The sequence below is a fragment of the Gorilla gorilla genome, chromosome 15, assembly GCF_029281585.2.
Source record: "Gorilla gorilla gorilla isolate KB3781 chromosome 15, NHGRI_mGorGor1-v2.1_pri, whole genome shotgun sequence".
NCBI lineage: Eukaryota > Metazoa > Chordata > Mammalia > Primates > Hominidae > Gorilla > Gorilla gorilla.
Window position 1 is genome coordinate 33,157,803 of NC_073239.2, and position 20,091 is coordinate 33,177,893.

Consider the following 20,091-nt stretch of genomic DNA (forward strand, 5'->3'; position numbering starts at 1 on the left):
TCTAAAGAGTTTGGGCATATTCTGGAAAGGCTAAACAATACAGGGCACTGTGGGCTGAATGGGGCAACCAGGTAAATTCAGCTGTGATAAAGGAACGACATGGAATGACAAAAAAAGGAAGCAGACTACAAGAGTGAGCCAAGGTCCTGCAGCCAGAATTGTGCTCAGCAGTGACCAGAGAGCCAGGATGTCCATCACATAAGTGTCACAACTGTCCTGGAAAGAACCTTCTGAGGACACAAAAGATCAGTAACAGGACATCTCCTCCAGTCTTCAAAACACAGGATAACGAAAGTAGAGGTATCCTTAGCAATCTAATCCAAAAGTTTCTGGATGAGCCATTATTATCTGAATTCTTGCTATTCCCTAGCTCCCATTTTCCCAGCATGTAGAACCCAAATCTGTAGATTCAGATAACACAGGATCGATCGCTTGCCAAGTGAACTCTCCTTATCCAAATCCAGGAATTGAATAGATGCGGACAGCAAAGGATATCTTCTCTCTCCCATCATGTTTCCCCTGTAGAGCCTCGTCATTCTCCCACCTACTCTTCGGTACTGACCCCTCAGTTCTCCTCACCCTGTTCTCTTCTAAGCCACCCTCATCTACAGCCCCCTTTCATTGGGAGAGTCATCTGTAAGATGTCAGGGGTAGAACAGATAACGAAAAAGAAAGGGAGTAGGGAAGAGTGTAGATTTCAGGTAGGGAAGTGAGATGGAGATCCTGCAGACAGAGAAAGAGAGAGACAGAAAGCAAGAGAGCTGGAGCTGGGGGAGGGGAAGAAGATGGCACTGCGGAAAAAAGAGCGCCACAAAATTAATTTGAGGAAGGGAACTGTAGAGGAGACGTTGGTGGAATAACAATCAGGCAGTAGAGGGCTGGGGAAAGGGGGAGGGCGACACGGTGGGGAGGAATGATGTTGGCGGGGAGGGCCCTGCCTGCAGAGCAACAGCAGCACCACCTATGGGTATGGTGAAGGGCTACAGGCTGCAACAAAAGAGGTCCCTGCCTAGGCATGGGAGTCTGGGGTGCAGGTGGGGAGGAAGAAGCCATGGCTTTTGCCCTTCAAATCTCTTGGTTACACAACATGCAGGCTAGAAGAATAAATTGTATATGGGAAGAGAGGGACTTAAGGTAAGGGAGGGAAGACAGAGAACTCCTGGCTTTTTCCATTACAAGGGGGTTTCCCCTTCAGAATTCAGGCAGTAGAAAAGAGAAGAATATGAAGAGGGAGGAACACCAGGTACTGAAAGGAATGTGAGCACCTGCTTATTTCATTACCTGGAGAAAGGATTTTTATCTTTATTTCCAAGTGATTTCCTTTCCCCACTGGATATAAGAGAATACAGCTGCCTCCCTGGGGCCATGAATGCCCCTCACTCAGCTGCTTCCTCCCAGCACTGCCTCAAAACTCCCAACCACCATTAGAAACCCCCAGGGAGCCACCAAGGTCTAAGAAGGAAAGAAGGGAAGGGTTCCCCCCACCAAACAGACCAAGTGGGGGAGGACAGGGTGGAATGAAAGAGAGAATGCAAAAGCTCTGCAGAGGGAGGGGAGAGAGAAATGTGATCAGTAGTATTTGTTGTGCTTCCAGGGAGGAAGGATCTGTCACATTTTTAATAATAATAAATACATGAAGACAGATTTGCCAGCACTGCTCTGGCTTCTTGGGAAGTGTGGGGGAGGGGAAGTAATGCAGCTGCAGCACACACCAATATCTCCCCCTCCCCTCCCCCATTAGATAGGCTCAGTATTGCAGCAGCCTCCCCCTCCCCCTCTAACCGCAGTCCTCCCCTTCACAGCCCAACCTTTCCACGGTCCCGTCACACAGTTCTGCCCCTCCTTCCCCTACTTGTATCTCTACTCACTCCAACCCCACTCTATCCTTTCAGTGCTGGTCCTCATTTAACACATGCTTACTCTAGCTGGAAGAAACCTTAGCACCTACATCTTAGATGAATGAATCTGTTCCCCCAATCCTGAGGCTCTGCTGTTTCCAATCAGTGCCCTTCACTAGCTGACAGCAATCTTCCCCTACACCCCACACAACACTCCCACAGATATAATCCAGCACATTTCAGCATTTCCTGGATTCCACCAAAAAGGATTGCTTTTCTCCCCATTTTAATCTCAGTGTGACCTCCTTTCTCACATCCTTCCTTAACTATAATGGCCATCAAATGTGTTTGTGTTTAGGGGGTGTCAGGGCCTCAGGACTCAGTGACTACTGCCACCTTATTGACCCAAATTTGTTCAAGATAGACCTTTAATACACTTCTTACACAGTGACGCTCTGTTATTTCAAAAGCATCAATAGCTTAAACATGCAAAGGCATGGCTCTTGGGGCTTCTCTGAGACCCTCTGAACAATGAGATCAAAGAAACACAAAAGCAAGACTGGGCAGAGAGCCAGAGCATTGATGCCTTTCCTCATGCAGAGGCAGAAAACGAGGCCCAAGGAATGAAAAAGCAACTTTAAGTCCCCTCAAGGTTCTCTAAGCAAAGATGAGTAGGGAACAGAGTTTTTCTTAAGGGCTGGTAAAAATTTCATGTATCATAATATAAATGATAAATGATGTTACCAATGGAGCAGGAGGCAGGATTCCACTCACATACCTCCATCAAGTTAGCCAAATCCTTGGCATGAATCTGGGATTTATAGACCTAAAAGATTCCAGGGAGGATGGGGGGACACTCAGGGGTGTGTTTGACTCTCATCCAATCTGTACCAATCAGAACTGGAGACTGGACAAACTGGGCTCTGAAAACGGGCAGGTCTATACCATGCAGCTCTATGGTTTAGCTGTGTCCCATTCACCAACCCAAGCAATGAGGAGCGTTTGAACTCTCCATGGTGCTGAAAATTGACACACTAATAATCTCCCCTGCAAACAAAACACAGTTTTCCTAACAAGGTATCTATGAAGACTGTTGTGAATTCCCAATAGACATTTCCCCAAGCCTTCATAAAATCCTAACAAAACAATGATTTTAAGGCAAAGACAGGCCTTGGTCAAACTCTCTTCCCTGTCCCCTAAGATGAAAAGAATAAGGCGGAGGTGTAAATTACTTCTACAGAATAAAGCTATCTCATGACAAAACCATCACATGATAAAACCAAACAAGTAAGGTGCTCATGTGTGCATTAATGACAGCTATTACTTAGTGAACACCAGAAATTATCTGTTGTGAGCAATATACTGAGGAAATCCGATATTCATATGGTCTGAATAATCAGAGAACTGAATCTATTAGTAGGAATAAGGGAAAGAAAAAAAGTGACCAGAACAGTCATAACGAAATCCTAAAATTCTAGTTCTTAGTTCCCTTGTTCTACTACCCTAACAGTTGTTTTCAAACTATATTCTAAGGAATTCTAAAGGTTCCTTGGGAGCTCCTCAGGAATCTTGGGGAAAGGGGGTCATAAGAACATGGAACTTCAGGACCCCTCATTCCCACTTCAATCAAAGTAACCCCACTTATGCTTGTTTTACATATTGAGAATCCATGTAATATTCCATCAAACAATACACTCTAAACAGTGTTTGATGACTCTGGTACAAATATTCTCAGAAATAGTTCAACTTTTTACCAGAAACTTCTTTCAAATAATGCCTAAAAGCCAGGGAAAACAAAATGTCCTGGGATTAAAGACTTGATTGAATTAATATAAGGTCCACAAAGGCAGGGATTTTGTCTGCTGTGTTCACTGGTATACCACAAAGAGACCAGAATTGTGGAACTTAGGGTTTCTTTGAAGACGAGGCCTGTAACAGAAATGGGGCAGTAGGGTGGGGGAGCTAGATTATAAACCACCTACAAATAAAAAAAGATTTTTTAACCCTTAAGATTTTCATGAACCACAGGACACCTGAAGTCCTCCATCCTCAGTGTTCCCCAAGCACTGGTTCTCCAACTTAGGAAAAATTGTTTGCCCTAAGTGTCTAAGCTTCCTCACTAGTAAAATGGAGATTTCATAAATTTTATAAGGATTGCCAGGCGTGGTGGCTCATACCTGTAATCCCAGCACTTTGGGAGGCCGAGGTGGGTGGATCACGAGGTCAGGAGATTGAGACTATCCCGGCTAACACAGTGAAACCCCGTCTCTACTAAAAATACAAAAAATTAGCCAGGTGTGGTGGCACGTGGCTATAGTCCCAGCTACTCAGGAAGCTGAGACAGGAGAATCGCTTGAACCCAGGAGGCAGAGGTTGCAGTCAGCGGAGATCGCGCCACTGCACTCCAGCCTGGGCAACAGAGTGAGACTCCATCTCAAAAAAAAAAAAAAAAAAATTTATAAAGATTAAGTATAAAGCACTTAGCTCAGCCTATAGCACAGGAATTTTTTTTTTTTTTTTTTGATGGGTCTTACTATCATTCAGTCTGGAATGCAGTGGTAAGATCATAGCTCACAGCAAGCTCAAACTCCAGGGCTTAGGCAATACCCCTGCCTCAGTCTCCCAAGCAGCTGGGACTACAGATACACACCACCACACCTGCCTAATTTTTTTATTTTTTATTTTTTTTAGAGACAGGGTCTTGTCGTGTTAAACATGCTGGTCTTGAACTCCCTGGCCTCAAACTATCCTCCTGACCCAGCCTCCCAAAGTGCCCGGATTATAGATATGAGCCACCACACCAGGCCAGAAGGTAGTACCTGTTTTGTTTTGTTTTTTAAAGAGCACTTCCCTTCCCTTGGAAGTTCCCATAATCCACAAATCTTAATAAATTAGAAACAAATATAGTGGTCCTAACAAGCAAATGAAGTGGTTTTAACTAAAGTATTTTTGAACTGAATCACTCATCTAGTTAGTTCAGCCATAAAGGAAAAAAAGTCTCTAAATCTGTTCTTGTGGCTCTTTGTTTAGATTCCCTTGAGGAAACAGAAGTATGAGAGCCCAGGGCATGTGAGACTCTCTCAGATCTACCAGGGACTAAACGTTAGCGGCCCCAGACATAAGCCCATCTTGGTGTCATGCACAAAAGCTCTAGGCTCTTTGACTTGAAGGGAATCTCAGAGATGAAGTCTAATACATTCATTTCTTAGCTGAGGAAAATTAAAGGCCAGGGATATTAAGTGATTTGCCCAAGATCACAGAATTAGCAGAAGACAGCCACAAGTCCAGTCTCCTAACTACTTTCTACCAAGCGGCAGCTGAGTGAAAGACCCCTGCCCCAATCAGGCTGAATAGTATAAATCCAAATTCAGAAATTCAGAATCAACAAGGTTTTAGTCATATAACCCAAATTAATTTGTCTATCGATATAACCCAGCAATACTAGACACTAAAATCAGATGTTCATGAGACCCAAAGCCTTTTTTAAAAACTCCAATGAATTAATTCTACAGACCCAACTTCTATCTTTTTTTATCCCTTTTTTCACTTTCTGTATTATCCAAGGCCTGTGGGATATCTCACCAACAGAGGTTATTCTCTCATTAGAATACAAGATCTCAGATGTATAATGCCCACCAGTCTCCTGGCTTGAGTTTGGCTAATTATTTCTGTGGGATTTTCATTTGTTTGGCTGTTAAGCTAGGAATGTTCTGCTTGTCTGCTGGCATTTTTTTTTTTTTTTTTTTGCCAGCTCTTTATAGAAGGGTTGGCCTTTACTGACTCTGGTAAAATGACTCTCAGTTGAAGGGGGGGGTCAGAGACTGAAAAACACAAGACTATACTGACTCTTCACTCTAGCCTTCTTACTCACTCTACTATTTTCTACAAACTCCCTCAGTAACTAACCAAAGATCAGCCTTATGTTCATGCTATTTCAGAAAGAAATGAAAAACATTCAGAGAAGTGGAGATAAGAATAATCTTGCTGATGTGGAAAGGTTCTATCTTGCTTTCGATTACAGCCAAGCTCAAGTTTCTTGAACCACTTATGCCACCTGGTGGCCAGCCCAGATAACATTAATAAAACCTAAAATTCATGTGTTAATATCTCAATCTGTATTGTATTATAACAAATCATACAGGAAGTTGAGGCAACATGGGTTGAAAGAGTTGATTATACCACCCTCGTCTCTCAATACTTTTTGTGACGTAACCAATTTTTAGTTTTTGGGAAAAATATATTATCAAAGAAAACAATACAAATGTTTTGCACTTCCAAAAAAAATTTCCCTTTTCACCAACCGCTCACCAAAAATATCCCAAACCCAACGACTCCAGTCGTATAATACACGTGCAAAAAGGGGCTTTAATTCATAAGTAAAATCAATTTTATTAGTAAGGCTCTTTCCACATGTCCAAAGCAAACAATTAATGAATTCCAGGGAAAACCACCTATATACAATGAAATTAGAAGTATCTCAGGATGACAAAAAATATACAAATATGTACACCCATAATCACCGCCGCCTCCGAAAACCTGAAAGGAAGGGAAACCAAGAATGAGGCAAAGGACAGTTGGAAAAGCTAAAGGGACAGGAAAACAGGACATCTACAGGGAAGGGCTCACAGGGGTGGGGTCTCCTAGGCAGTACTCTGAATATCTTCCCAGGACAAAAGACCAGAAGTAGGAATAAAATTGAAATGGGATAATGGTTCCTTCAAGTGACACTTCATCAGTTCTATTTAGGGAAGCCTGAACAGGAGCTGTGGGACCTTAGAGGTAGAATCCAGAGATTCATTTTGTGAATGATGCTGATTTCCAGCTCAGGAAAGCAAAAAATAAAAGCCCACCTAAGGAGATTATTGCCCAGTATGGAAGAGATACTACAGGGCTTGGTGAGACCCAGAATGGCAAATCCAAAGAGACTCAATTTGTACTCCCCACCTTGCACCTGATCACCTAAGTCCCAGCAGTTCACTGACCTTTTTTCTTCCGACCTTTCTGAGGTATCTTCTTCCGCTTCTTAATAGGATTCTGATCCTGGAGACAGATGGAGAAGTGATGGAATGGCACTGTGGTTCTGAGAGCCAGCATCCCTTCCCAAGTTCCTCATGGTAATAAGCCCCACATACATTTTGCTGAAAGCATGAAAGTCACATCCTACTACAACCATATCTCAACCTCACCTCATCAAGATGAGCAGTTCCCCCTGTCAAAGCACTGATGTCACTGAAGTGTGTAAGGGAATGAAGTTGTGAGCTCATGACATTTGCTCGTTTTCGTCGTCCTTTCTCTCGCTTACTGACGCTCAAACGCACCATCATGCTCTCCTCATAGTTAATCCTGCCAGAGAAAGACAGTTTCCAGCAGGCTCAGACCATGGAGACGGAAAGCTCCAGCCCACAACCTGGGCCCAAGTATCTACTCATCTCTTGTTCAGGGAGTTCTCAAGAAGTTTCACAGCAGATCAACATAGTAGTTAGGAAGGACATATTGAATGCTCAATACTGAGCTTCCTCAATGAAATGTGCTCTGTGCTAGAACTTCCCTCATGCTAGATATGAATCCATAGCCTATCCATAATATTATTTAAAATATTACACCAAAATTTTTTTATTTCAGCTCTATAAGCAGGTTTCCCTAAACGTGTCCTTTCATGCAAATCCATCAACTGCAAAGACTGCACCTGAGCAAAGTTGACAAGTCTGTATTCAATTACACTGCTTTTCTACTTTCCTTCCCTGAACTTATCTAGCACTCACAATGTCACTATAAAAACCTACCTTTATTGCCTTCTGCACAAAAGTGAGAGCTGTGACAGTGAAACACAGAATCTTAAAGTTGTACTATGTGGAACTGCATATATTCCTCTTTGTACTGCTTTTTTTCCCCTCAAATCTCATGTCGAATTGCAATGTACTGCTTTTGCTTTGAACTAAACAGTTGGGGTAAAAATTTTCCTAGTAGGAACTATCTTGTACTCCAAACTCCTGATTCTTAGAAACTATCATCCCAAAGTTTTCACTCCATTTTCTATGTAACATTAATTCTCTTGGTACCAAACTTAGTCACATTAGTCTAAAGCATGAGGACAGGACTCTAGAGTGTAGGAATAATTTCTAATGCAAGGGCTCAGACCTGTGTTGGTCCTCCTGACTCTGGCGGGTAACATGGGGATGCCGAGCATCACGGATTTCCTCTGGAGCATCTGAGTACTGCTCCTTAAGTTCACGAATGACAGAGCTGCTCAATGCCCGTCTCTTGGCTCGTTCTAGACGCTTCTTCTCCCGCTCAGCTTCTGTTTCATCTACATGATGAAAATAAGCAGGGTTATCCAAGAACAGAGAAAAGAAGAGAAAGAGTTCATGCTGAGGAGGCAGCAGCCAAAGTTCACACCATAATGTACTGGAACCAAGCGTGGAGGAACATATTTCTTAGACACTCCCTTCACAGATTTCTTCCCTGAAGCCTCAGACTGGCCATCTTCTGCTTCATCTTCCTCCTCATCCTCAGAGCTCAACTACAAAAGAAACGATGTCTGCAAATTTAGGAAGCATTCATGAGATAAGTGAGAAGAAAACCCAAAGCTGGAGTACCCTGGGGAGGTGGGAATATAAAAAGGGAAAAAAGGGAATCTCAAACTCAGCATTCTAACACACAAGTTGGAAAATCAAGTCCTAAGAGAATCCCAGGGGATCCAGGATCACCAAGAGGCTCATCTAGGTATAGATGCCTCAGAAAAAAATCAGGAGAATAATACAACCCCTTACCTTGCTCATCATATTGCTGGGATGAGGCTTAAAACGAAGTGGGTCATTCTCACCTGAAATAAATAACCCAGTGAATTTTACAAAATTTGGAACTTTCTGATGGTCCCCACAACTTCATGATGGTCTCCTCACTTACTAAGGCTGCCTGTCACTGCAGTCTTGATCAGCTTGTCAATTTGATACTTCAGCTTTTGGTCCAAGGGACGAAGCTTTTCCAAAACCTACAACATGGTAGTTAATCAGGATTATATTTCCTTCCCAAAATGAAGCACACACCAGAGTCCCTATATTAAGGTGCCACATAAGGCACCTAAAATATGTACAAAGTAGAGCAAATGAATAGAAAAATACCTTTTCTCATTTGGTTTCCTTAAACATGAGAAGACTCACTTAAATGAGAGCTACTGTGTGATACCCTTGGAGCTCAAAATTTAGAAACCTAAAACTCCAAGAAGCCAAATGCTTCATACCGTGCGAATCTCCACCAGTCTCAAAACTGCATCATGTCCCTGAAGAGATCCTCCTGAGGCTTTGTCCAGAATGAGGTGGGTCAAATCCATAAGGTACATGAGCAGCAGCTGGTCTTTCACTTCCAAGAAGCTGAGACCCTGAGTTGAACAAAACAGAAAGAAAAACAGATTTGGTTTTAGCCAAAGAACCAGATGAAAGCCTAGGGTAAACAGGATGTTTTTCCAAGTTCGAGATTTTCCCAATCAGTTCATATTAGGTATCTAGAATAGTCTCAAGAAGTAGCTATGCCTAAGATGGCCAATAAGAAAGTTATGCTAATACAAGAGAAACAACGCTCAGAGAATTAATAGAAGACAATGAGAAGAGGAAAATCAATAAACTACCCCCCCAAAAAAGACTATAACAGGGTTTCTCAATCTCAGAGCTACTGACATTTGAAGTCAGAACATTTTATGTTGAGGGCTGTCCTGGGCATTGTAGGTTTCCAGCAGCATCCTTGGCCTCTTCCCATGGATGGCCCCTCCAAGCTCTAACAATCAAAAATGTCTCCACAGACTGCCAAGTTTTAAATTAATTTTATCAAAGTAATTACCAATTTCCCCCCATACAATGGAATTATATGATACAGGTAAAAACAATGATTTATATATAATGACATCGAATTAAATCCATGTCACCACAAGTTGTAGAAAGTGTAATATGACTTCAATTGTGAAAGTGTGTGTGTGGGGGGGGATATGATGAATACATTTTATACACATAGAAAAATGTCTACAAGACAACACACAAGTAACTGCTACCCCTAGGGTGAGATGAGGAAAAGGAAGAAATGGTGTACTTTAGACTGTGAAAAAGTGTTGCATATATTATTCTTATAATTTTAAAAATCTCAAAAATATTACCACAGTGGTTATCTCAGAGTGGTGATTATACTGATTTTTCATTTTTTTCTTTGGGCTTTTATGTATCTTCCAAACTTCACAGCCCTGAGAAAACCTATTTCAGAGAGGTTAAATACTTTGGCCAAGATAACACAGTAATACAAGTAGAGCTAAGATTCAAACTCAATCTGACTCCAACACCTCATCCCTGGATGTCTTTAAGCCAACATGCTAAGCTGTTGAGATCAACACTACTGTGGTATAGAAGGAGAGCAAAGGATTTAGAGTCCACAAACTGAGTTTAAGTTCTGAATTAGGTGTTTGGTAGTCAAATATTGAGTAAGTCACTTAACCTTGTGACCTCTTTTTTTTTTTTTTTTTTTGAGATGGCGTCTCACTCTGTCGCCCAGGCTGGAGTGCAGTGGCACTGTCTCGGCTCATTGCAACCTCCACCTCCTGGGTTCAAGTGATTCTTCTGCCTCACCATCCCAAGTAGCTGGGACTACAGGTGCCTCCCACCACGCCCGGCTAATTTTTTGTATTTTTAGTAGAGACGGGGTTTCGCCATGTTGGCCAGGCTGGTCTCTAACTCCTGACCTTGTGATCCACCTGCCTCAGCCTCCCAAAGCACTGGGATTACAGCCGTGACCCACTGCGCCAGGCCAACCTCAGTCTTATCAGTAAAATACGTACAATATTTACTCCCTGCCACAAAGAATAATTATGAGGCTCAAATAAGATAATGTGAAAGAACCTTGTAACCTATAAAGCACCTAGTAAAAGTCTTTGGTCAAAAAGATAAGTTAATATGTATTTGTTCAATAAACAAACAAATATATAGTGATCTAAGAAAGATGCTGGCAACTCATCCATCTCCAAAAGGCACTGAAATGGTTCAAGGCATGGTACCCAAGGCCTGGTGTGGTGGCTCACACCTGTAATCCCAGCACTTTGGGATGCCGAGGTGGGTGGATTACCTGAGGTCAGGAGTTCGAGACCAGCCTGGCTAACATGGTAAAACCTCGTCTTTACTAAAAATACAAAATTAGCCAGGAGTGGCGGCGGGCGCCTGTAATCCCAGCGACTCGGAAGGCTGAGGCAGGAGAATCACTTGAACCCAGCAGGCAGAGGCCGCAGTGAGCCAGGATCGTGCCACTGCACTCCAGCCAGGGCGACAGAGGGAGACTCCATCTCAACGAAACAAAACAAAACAAAAAAGCATGGTACCCAGGACAAAAACAGGTAAGAATTTGAGAAGCAGGCTCTTCCGATGTGCTTGGGCATTGTCAAATTCAAACTGAGCTACAAGCATATGAGAGAAAAACAAAGATTTAAATTTTCTTTAAATAAAAATGGACAATAAGAACATAACTGAATGATAAAGACAAGGGAATATATTTTGAATGCTGTTTTTAGTTATCTTTCTGTAAGCACAAATCTGCTGTAACTCCTGTGCTTAAAACTCCTTCAGTGACTCTTATTACAATGATTTTCATACTTGTATTTACCCATAGAATATTTGGCTTAAATATCTTAGGACAAAAGCTCAATATATAAAAACAGATAATACCAGAGTTTTCCAGTTAAGTAGGGATGAGAGGTCCAGAGTTGTTCTTCCACATTGCCCCCAACCAGTAATCCCTGAGAAGATTCTACCAGACCTTAATTTGAAAACTACAATATTTTAATTGTTGTTTTGTTTTTTTCAGATGGAGTCTTGCTCTGCTGCCCAGGCGGCAGCACAGTGGCATGATCACAGCTCACTGCAACCTCTGCCTCCTGAGTTCAAACAATTCTGCCTCAGCCTCCCAAGTAACTGGGATTACAGACAGGCACACGCCACCATGCCCGGCTAATTTTTGTATTTTTAGTAAAGATGGGGTTTTGCCATGTTGGCCAGGCTGGTCTCGAACTCCTGACCTCAGGTGATCCATCCGCCACAATCTCCCAAAGTGCTGGAATTATAGGTGTGAGCCACCTTTTCTTCTTAGCCTGGCCATTTTTTTTTTTTTTTTTTTTTTTTTTTCAAGACAGTCTCACTCTGTTGCCCAGGCTGCAGTGCGATGGTGCAACCGTGGCTCATGGCAGCCTCGACCTCCTGGGCTCAACCGATCCATTCACCTCAGCCTCCTGAATAGCTGGGACTACAGACACACACCACTGCGCCCAGCTAATTTTTTTTTATAGAGACAGGTCTCACCACATTGCCCAGGCTGGTCTCAAACCCATGGGCTCAAGCAATCCTCCCACTCTGGCCTCCCAAAGTGTTGGGATTACAGGCGCATATTTCAATTTTAAGATGCACATCGTTTTCATATTTTAACATCTCTGAAATCAGGATGCATGTTTCAGTCACTGGCATCTTGGTATTATGTCATAAGCAATTTTTTTTTTTTTTTTTCGAGACAGGGTCTTGCTCTGTCACCCAGGCTGAATGCAGTGGCGCAATCACAGCTTACTGCAGCCTCAACCTCCCAGGCTTAAGCAATCCTCTGGCCTCAGCCTCCCGAGTGGCTGGGACTACAGGCACATGCCATCATGCCCGGCTAATTTTTAACTTTTGTAGACAGGGTCTCACTATGTTACCCAGGTTGGTCCCGAACTCCTGAGCTCAAGCGATCCTCCAGCCTCAGCCTCCTGAAGTGCTGGAATTACAGGCATGAGCCACCATGCCCAGCCTGTCACATTTTTTCTTAATATATACAATAAGTGATATGTCCCAATTAATAAGTGTCTTAGATTAGATGAAATCTGAAAGTAACTCCTCAGTTGGCCTACAGTAATCTTCAGAGTGACTACTTTTCCAATCTTATTTCCTACCCCCACCACACATAACACAGAAAGTATGTCCTATCACAAAAATGACTTACTCCTTTCCCTTATCACCATACTTTCAGGCCTTTGTGCCTTTGCACATGTTCCTTCTTTCTGTCCCTCCCATTTATTCCTCAAAATCCTATCACCTCCTCTGGGAAGCCTGTCCTGAATCCCTCTGCTCTTCTGGCAGTTGATTAATCCTTCTCTTTGGCTGGAGACTCATAACTCTGTAATGTGACTGCTACTATTAACACTTACATCTATTGCTTTGCTTTGTCTTCCCTCTAGACTTCAGCACAGAAACTGGATCATATTTATGTTTGAAGCTCGAGCACTTAGGATATATAAGACACAATAAACATACAATGAAAGAACTACTGAGAACATTAAGTCAGGGGATGCTTACTGTTTGAGTACATCTTACCTTTTCTGTAGGATAGGCACCAGCTTGAACTTTTTGTGTCAGTGATTTCACTTGTGCAGTTACAGCCATCACCTGAAATTAGCCCAAATAAAACAAGTGACTAGACTATATCAAATCATGTCTGCAAACTGTGAAGAGCAAAAGCTAAACAATGCCACCTAAAAATTATCTGAAACACTGTCTAAAGTATAGTACTATCTTCTCACTTCTGGGAAAGCATAGGAGAGATGGTTCTTCAAAAAGTTAAAAAAAAAAAATTTTTCCACTTCTTAAAGAAGAGACCATCTTTTACTGAACCACAGGGAGGAGAAAAGGACTGAGAGAGTAGTGACTGAAGGACTATAATTTTGTTTGTACTAGTTGAACTTAACAATGCATAGAACTACATGACTCCCCGACTTATGACTTAATTTCCACTTTACGAGGGTGTAAAAGGAATATGCATTCGGTAGAAACCGTCCTTTTCTCGTGATGCTGGGCAGCGGCATCAAGCCTAAATTTCGACTTATGAGGTTTTCGAATTAACAATGGGTTTATCAGGCCATAACCTCCATCGTTAAGTCGACAAGCATCCGTATATAAGTGTGTATTACCTGGGCACCCAAAGGGCAAGTCATGTTACCATTCCAAGCACTGGTTTCCTTAGCTATATGAATAAAGGAAAACTATTCAGATAATTTCTTTTTGGAGTTTCTTGTATTCCCTTGGGTGCAGAATCAATTACTTAGAATTCTGGCGTGCAAAGGTTTTGATTACATCACTTTACTCTTAAGATTTTTGGAAGCATTCACGTATCTCAATCACCAAAGTTTTGAGATGAAGTACACAAACTCAAAGCCAATCCGTGACTAATTTATTCCAGAGGCGACACTACTCACTTGCTCCTGGAGATTTTTCAGAAGTGTCACGGCACTTGGCAGGTCTGACTCCAGCACCCCCTACAGAAGGGAGAGGAGGCGTAAAGAAAAGTCATTCTTTCCTCAGGATTATAAGAAAGCGGAAAGTCTAGGGTGGGAAACTGCCCTCTCTCCGTCAGACACCCAGACTCGGGGCCTTCACACTCGGGTTCACAGACTCGCCTTAAAGCCAGCCCCTTGGGTTACTGGACAGGAACGGTAACTCTAGGGAGGCCGCCTCCCTGAAGCAACTTTCATCACCACCCTTCCCTGGTATCAACAGTTTGCCTCCAACCGCTGAAGGCAAAGGAAAACTCCACAATAGCTACGCGAGGGACAAACCACACCAAACTCACCAGAGCCGCCATCTTCGCAAAGCCCACCCCTTCCGGTTTCGTACTTCCTGAGCGCTAAGGGCGTCTTGATAGATTTGATAGACAACTGCCCCTTGCAAATCTAAGCCAATACGAATAAGGGCTTTCTCACTTCCGCCCCCAACAGGATAAACGAGAGGAGGAGTCTGATCTGGCCAATGGAATAAAGGAACTGGCTAAATTCGTCAGACTCAGAAAGAGACGTCAGGACGAAAAAAAAAGCACTTGGCAAGGAGCGTGTGATTGGTAGACTGAGTAAAATGATTGACGGCCAGCCAATAAGAGACAGGCAAATAATTGATTGACAGTTGGAAGGACCAATAGAAAAAAGAAATTAGCAAAGCGAACTTAGCGCGTATTGGCTCCCGTCTGCCGCAGCACCCAGAGTCTTTTATCACGGCACTTTTCTTGTAGTGCCTGAACCGGCCGCTAGGTGATGAGCCTCGGCTTTGCTTTGCGGTGCCGACGTTGCAGAGCCGCCATTGCTGGCTGCTCATCCAACAGCCACCGCGCCAAATGCCTCCCAGACCCGGTGGCCCTGGAATCGATTCTGTAACAGTACTCCTTGTGTGACCGTGGACAAGTCACTCGGTCTCTGAGCCTTCTTCATCTGTAAATAAGAGAGCGAGGCTAGAGAAGCCCAGAGCCAGAGTTTAGAAACCGAGTGCAAGGACACCTGCCCTCTTGGTGTGCACTGTGGAGCGCTGAGAAACGGCTCCAATAACGCCCCGACACTCCTCGCTCCTACCAGTTGGCGGACATGAAAAGAATACGTTTTACAAGTTGGGGAACCGTTCATATTTATATGACTGACCGCGGTCACACATGTCTTCAGCAGAACTTGGTTCAAACTCTGGCAGTGCATGTTTCAGTATAACCTGCCTCATCATTACCCAGTGCTTTCAGATGTGTTCTCTCACTCTAGTTTTTCACAAGCTGGTGAAGTAGGTTGGACGGATACTCATTGTTCCCATCCCATGCCTTAGGAAATAAAGCACCGAAAGGGTGAATGATAGTGTATAATTTTTTGTTCACAACTCGTCCAACAGAGCTGGGTCTAGAAATCAGATCTTACCGACTCGAAGCTGTCTTTTGGAATTAAGAATAACACCTGTATCTGGGCAGGTGGGGTAAGGAAATCCTGGTATCTAGATCTTGCTGGATTCAAGAAGGCAGGAGGGTGTTCAGTCCCCACTCCTCTAACATTTATTTGCTGCTTCAAGCCCACTGTGGAAGCTCAGGACGCTGTTGCAGCATACTTAGTCAATTATCCAGTAGCTTTTGTAATGTTTTATCAAGATTTGTATTATGAAAAGTTTCTGTTTCTACATAAATTTTCGGACCTGTCTAATTAGATCAGCTATAAACTTTTCCTTTTCGGGGAATTTGAAATTTAGTTTGTTCATATGCTTTATGATAGCAATGAGAAAACAAATTGCACTGCCATATTTTGGGTTTTTTTGAGACCGAGTCTCGCTCTGTCACCCAAGCTGGAGTGCAGTGGCGCCATCTTGGCTCACTGCAACCTCCGCCTCCCGGGTTCAAGCGATTCTCCTGTCTCGCCCTCCCGAGTAGCTGGGACTACAGGCACTTGCCACCACACCCGGCTGATTTTTTTTTTTTTTTTTTTTTTTTTTTTTTTTTAGTAGAGACAGGGTTTCACCATGTTAGCTAGGATGGTCTCGATCTCCTGACCTCGTGATCTGCCCGCCTCAGCCTCCCAAAGTGCTAGGATTACAGGCGTAAGCCACCGCGCCCGGCATTTTTTTTTTTGGGCGGAGTCTCATACTGTTGCCCAAGCTGGAGTGCAGTGCCGCGATCTTGGCTCACTGCAACTTCCGCCTCCCTGTTCAAGCGATTCTCCTGCCTCAGCCTCCTGAGTAGCTGGGATTGCAGGCACCCGCCACCATGTCCAGCTCATTTTTTGTATTTTTAGTAGAGACGGGGTTTCTACTAAACCATGGTTGGCCAGGCTGGTCTCAAACTCCTGACCTCACTATCCACCTGCCTCGGCCTCCCAAAGTGCTGGGATTACAGGCATGAGCCACTGCTCCCGGCCTTGATTATTAAAATAATTGTCCACCAGGAACGGTGACTTGAGCCTGTAGTCCCAGCTACTCTGGAGGCTGAGGCAGGAGAATGAGCCCATGTCAAGGCAGCAGTGAGCCATGATCATGCCACTGCACTCCAGCCTGGGTGACGGAGCAAGACACTATCTCTAAAAAAAAAGGTGAAAGAGGGAGACCCCATCTCTAAAAAAATAAAATACTTGTCAACTATAGGGGCAGAAAAGTGTGATACCTTTCCTCACCCATCATAAGGGTCATAGAAGACACTCATAACAAAAGACAAGTTAACAAGAAAAAAGTTTGATGAATTTATTTAAAGTTTTACATGACACGGGAGCCTTCAGAAATGAAGATTCCATTTTTATGGTTAGGTTTGATGAAGAATGGACAGCGTGTAGAAATGTGATAGGACAAAAAGAGTATGATCTGACAGAACTAGACTGAGGGGGGAATCCCAGCAAGGCCTGTCCAGATTTTTCTTAGCCTCTCTAGATAGCAATCCTTTGGGGTATAGGGAATGCGAAAGGAAAATAACTTGGGACCCCAGTTCACTATGCCAAAAGAAAAAAATTAAGCTCAACAGAGTCATGCAAGCAACTGCCTTTGCTTTTGTTCCTAAGCGGATAGCTACAGATAAAATGTTAAATATCTCTACAAGTATTTACTGTGTGTTCACCTTATCTTGTGTGCCGATTTACTGAGCCTGAGACAAATACCAACTGACTATTCCTCTACCTGCTCCTTTTCTCTTGCAACATGTGAATCAGTGTACCCTCCCTCTTTCTCCTCCAGCCTACTTTTCCCCTTTTAATAGTGAAGCCCTGAAAGTCATCTTTGGAGAAAGGCACAAACCTCACTCCCAGACACGTCCTTAATCTTGGCAAAATAAACTGCTAAATTGATTGAGACCTGTTTCAGATACTTTCTGGTTTACAGGGAGGATCCCTCCAAAATGAGGATTTATGACTGACAATCAAATGAGGAAGTCAGAGAATATTTTTTACGGCTAGCTCCTAGCAGAAAGGTGAGAGAAATTTAGAGTAAAATTTTTAGGTTTTATGGCTGGTTTGGGGGACAGAGCTTCCAGTTTTTTTGTTGTTTTGTTTTTGTTTTTGTTTGTTTTGAGACGGAGTCTCGCTCTGTCACCCAGGGTGGAGTGCAGTGGCGCGATCTCAGCTCGCTGTAATCGCTTGCCTCCTGGGTTCAAGCGATTCTTCTGCCTCAGCCTCCCGAGTAGCTGGGATTACAGGCATACGCCACCACGCCCAGCTAATTTTTGTATTTTTAGTAGAGATAGGGTTTCACCATATTGGCCAGGTTGGTCTCGAACTCCTGACCTCGTGATCCACCCACCTCGGCCTCCCAAAGTGCTGGGATTACAGGCATAAGCCACCACACCCAGCCCTGGGGTTCCAGTTTTTACAACCTGCATTAGGGAAGACGAATTCTAATTTTTTTTTCTTTTTTTTTTTTTTTGAGACGGTGTCTTGCTCTGTTGCCAGGCTGGAGTCAGTGGCACGATTTCAGCTCACTGCAACCTCCACCTCCTGGGTTCAAGCAGTTCTCCTGCCTCGGCCTCCTAAGTAGCTGGGATTACAGGCATGCGCCACCACGCCTGGCTAATTTTTTTTTGTATTTTTGGTAGAGTCGGGGTTTCACCACATTGGCCAGGCTGGTGTCGAACTCCTGACCTTGTGATCCACCGGCCTTGGCCTCCCAAAGTACTGGGATTACAGGCATGAGCCACCGCGCCCGGCCTTTGTTTTTTGTTTTTTAGACAGATTCTCGCTCTGCTGCTGAGGCTGGAGTGACTGGAGTGCAATGGCACAATCTCTGCCCACTGCAGCCTCTGCCACGATGCCCGGCTAATTCTTGTATTTTTAGTAGAGATGGGGTTTCATCACATTGGCCAGGCTGGTCTCAAACTCCTGGCCTCAAGTGATCTGCCCACCTCAGCCTTCCAAAGTGCTGGGGTTACAGGTGTGAGCCACCACACCCAGCCAGAATTCTAGTTTCTATGGCTTGCCTTGCAGCAGAAGGAAGGGCAGCAGACAAGAGGGCAGGAGAACGTCAGAGAAAGACTTTGCTTCTGAGGCTGCTTCTAAGGCCTTCCAATCTCCTTTAGTTCAAAGTGCTTAGCATGCCAAAGTGCCATACTCTGGAGTATCGTTTTCTGAGCCCTGACACAATCATTCCTTTTGTTACAAGAGAATCTTGGAGCTAACAGTACAATAAATCTTTGTAAAGCTCTTCTACCACTCAACCAACAAGCATTGGCAAAGAATACAAGATCATTAAATTTATTGTCTTCTATTTCTTTCAACAGTTTCATAAACTGGCAATCGTCCATAATATTTCAAGTATATACTGAGAAAAATTTTTAACAGCTATATTGAGAGTTAATATACATATCATACAATTCACTCTTTAAAGGATACAGTTCAGTGGGGTTGGGCATGGTAGCTTGCACCTGTAATCCCAGCACTTTGGGAGGCTGAGGCAGGAGGATCACTTGAGGCCTGGAGTTTGAGACCAGCCTGGGGAGCATAGTGAAACCCATCTCTACAAAAAAAAAAAAAAAAAAATTGTTTTGATTTAAAAAATCATAGAATTCAGCGGCTTTTAGTATATTCACAGAGTTGTGCAAATATAACCATAATAATTTTAGAACATTTTTACAATGTTCCAAAAAAAACCCAGTATCCATTAGTAGTCACTTCCCCTTTTTTTCCCAACCCTCTAACCCTCAGCTCTAGACAACCCCTAATCAACTTTGTATCCCTGTAGCTTTGTCTATTCTGAACATATCCTTAATGTGGAATTATGCAATGTGTAGTCTTTTGTGACTGGCTGCTTTCACTTAGCATAATGTTGTCAAGGTTTATCCATATTGTAGTGTATATCACTACTTTATTCCTTTTTACTGCTGACTAATATTTCATGGTATAGATATACTTCATTTTATTTATCCATTCATCAGTTGATGGGCATTTGGGTTGTTTCCACGTTCTGGCTAAGTAGTGCTGCTATAAACATTTGTAGCCAAATTCCTATGGGAACATATGTTTTCGATTCTTTTGGGTTTACATCTAGGAGTAGAGTTGCTGGGTCATACAGTAACTCTATGTTTAACCATTTGAGGAACTGCCAGACTGTTTTCCAAAGGGCTGCTCTGTTTTACATTTCCACCAGCAACAAAACAGTTCCAATTTTTCCACATCCTTGCCAACATCTGCTATAATCTATAGTCTTAATTATAGTTACTCTAGTGAGTTACTCCAGTGTCTTATTGAGGTTTTGATTTGCATTTCCCTAATGTCTTACGATGTTGGACATCTTTTCATGTGCTCATGGGCCACATGAGTATCTTTGAAGAACTGTCGGCTGGGCACGGTGGCTCACGCCTGTAATCCTGGCACTTTGGGAGGCCGAGGCGAGCGGATCACGAGGTCAGGAGTTCAAGACCAGCCCGGCCAATATGGTGAAACCCCGTTTCTGCTAAAAATACAAAAATTAGCTGGGTGTGGTGGCACATGCCTGTAGTCCCAGCT

The 20,091-nt window shown here is 43.3% G+C and overlaps 1 protein-coding gene across 1 annotated transcript; it reads right to left on the reverse strand.

Moving 5' to 3' along the window:
• Window positions 1-6,202: 6,202 nt before the first annotated feature.
• Window positions 6,203-15,559, reverse strand: NGDN (neuroguidin). Its single transcript, XM_004054969.5, has 11 exons — window positions 14,454-15,559; window positions 14,080-14,139; window positions 13,202-13,273; window positions 9,079-9,216; window positions 8,745-8,829; window positions 8,609-8,661; window positions 8,235-8,358; window positions 7,977-8,145; window positions 7,025-7,181; window positions 6,821-6,878; window positions 6,203-6,374 (listed from the first exon to the last, which is right to left on the reverse strand). The coding sequence occupies exons 1-11, from the start codon at window positions 14,463-14,465 to the stop codon at window positions 6,355-6,357; spliced, it is 948 nt and encodes a 315-aa protein (XP_004055017.1). The 5' UTR covers window positions 14,466-15,559; the 3' UTR covers window positions 6,203-6,354.
• Between the last annotated feature and the right edge of the window lie 4,532 nt (window positions 15,560-20,091).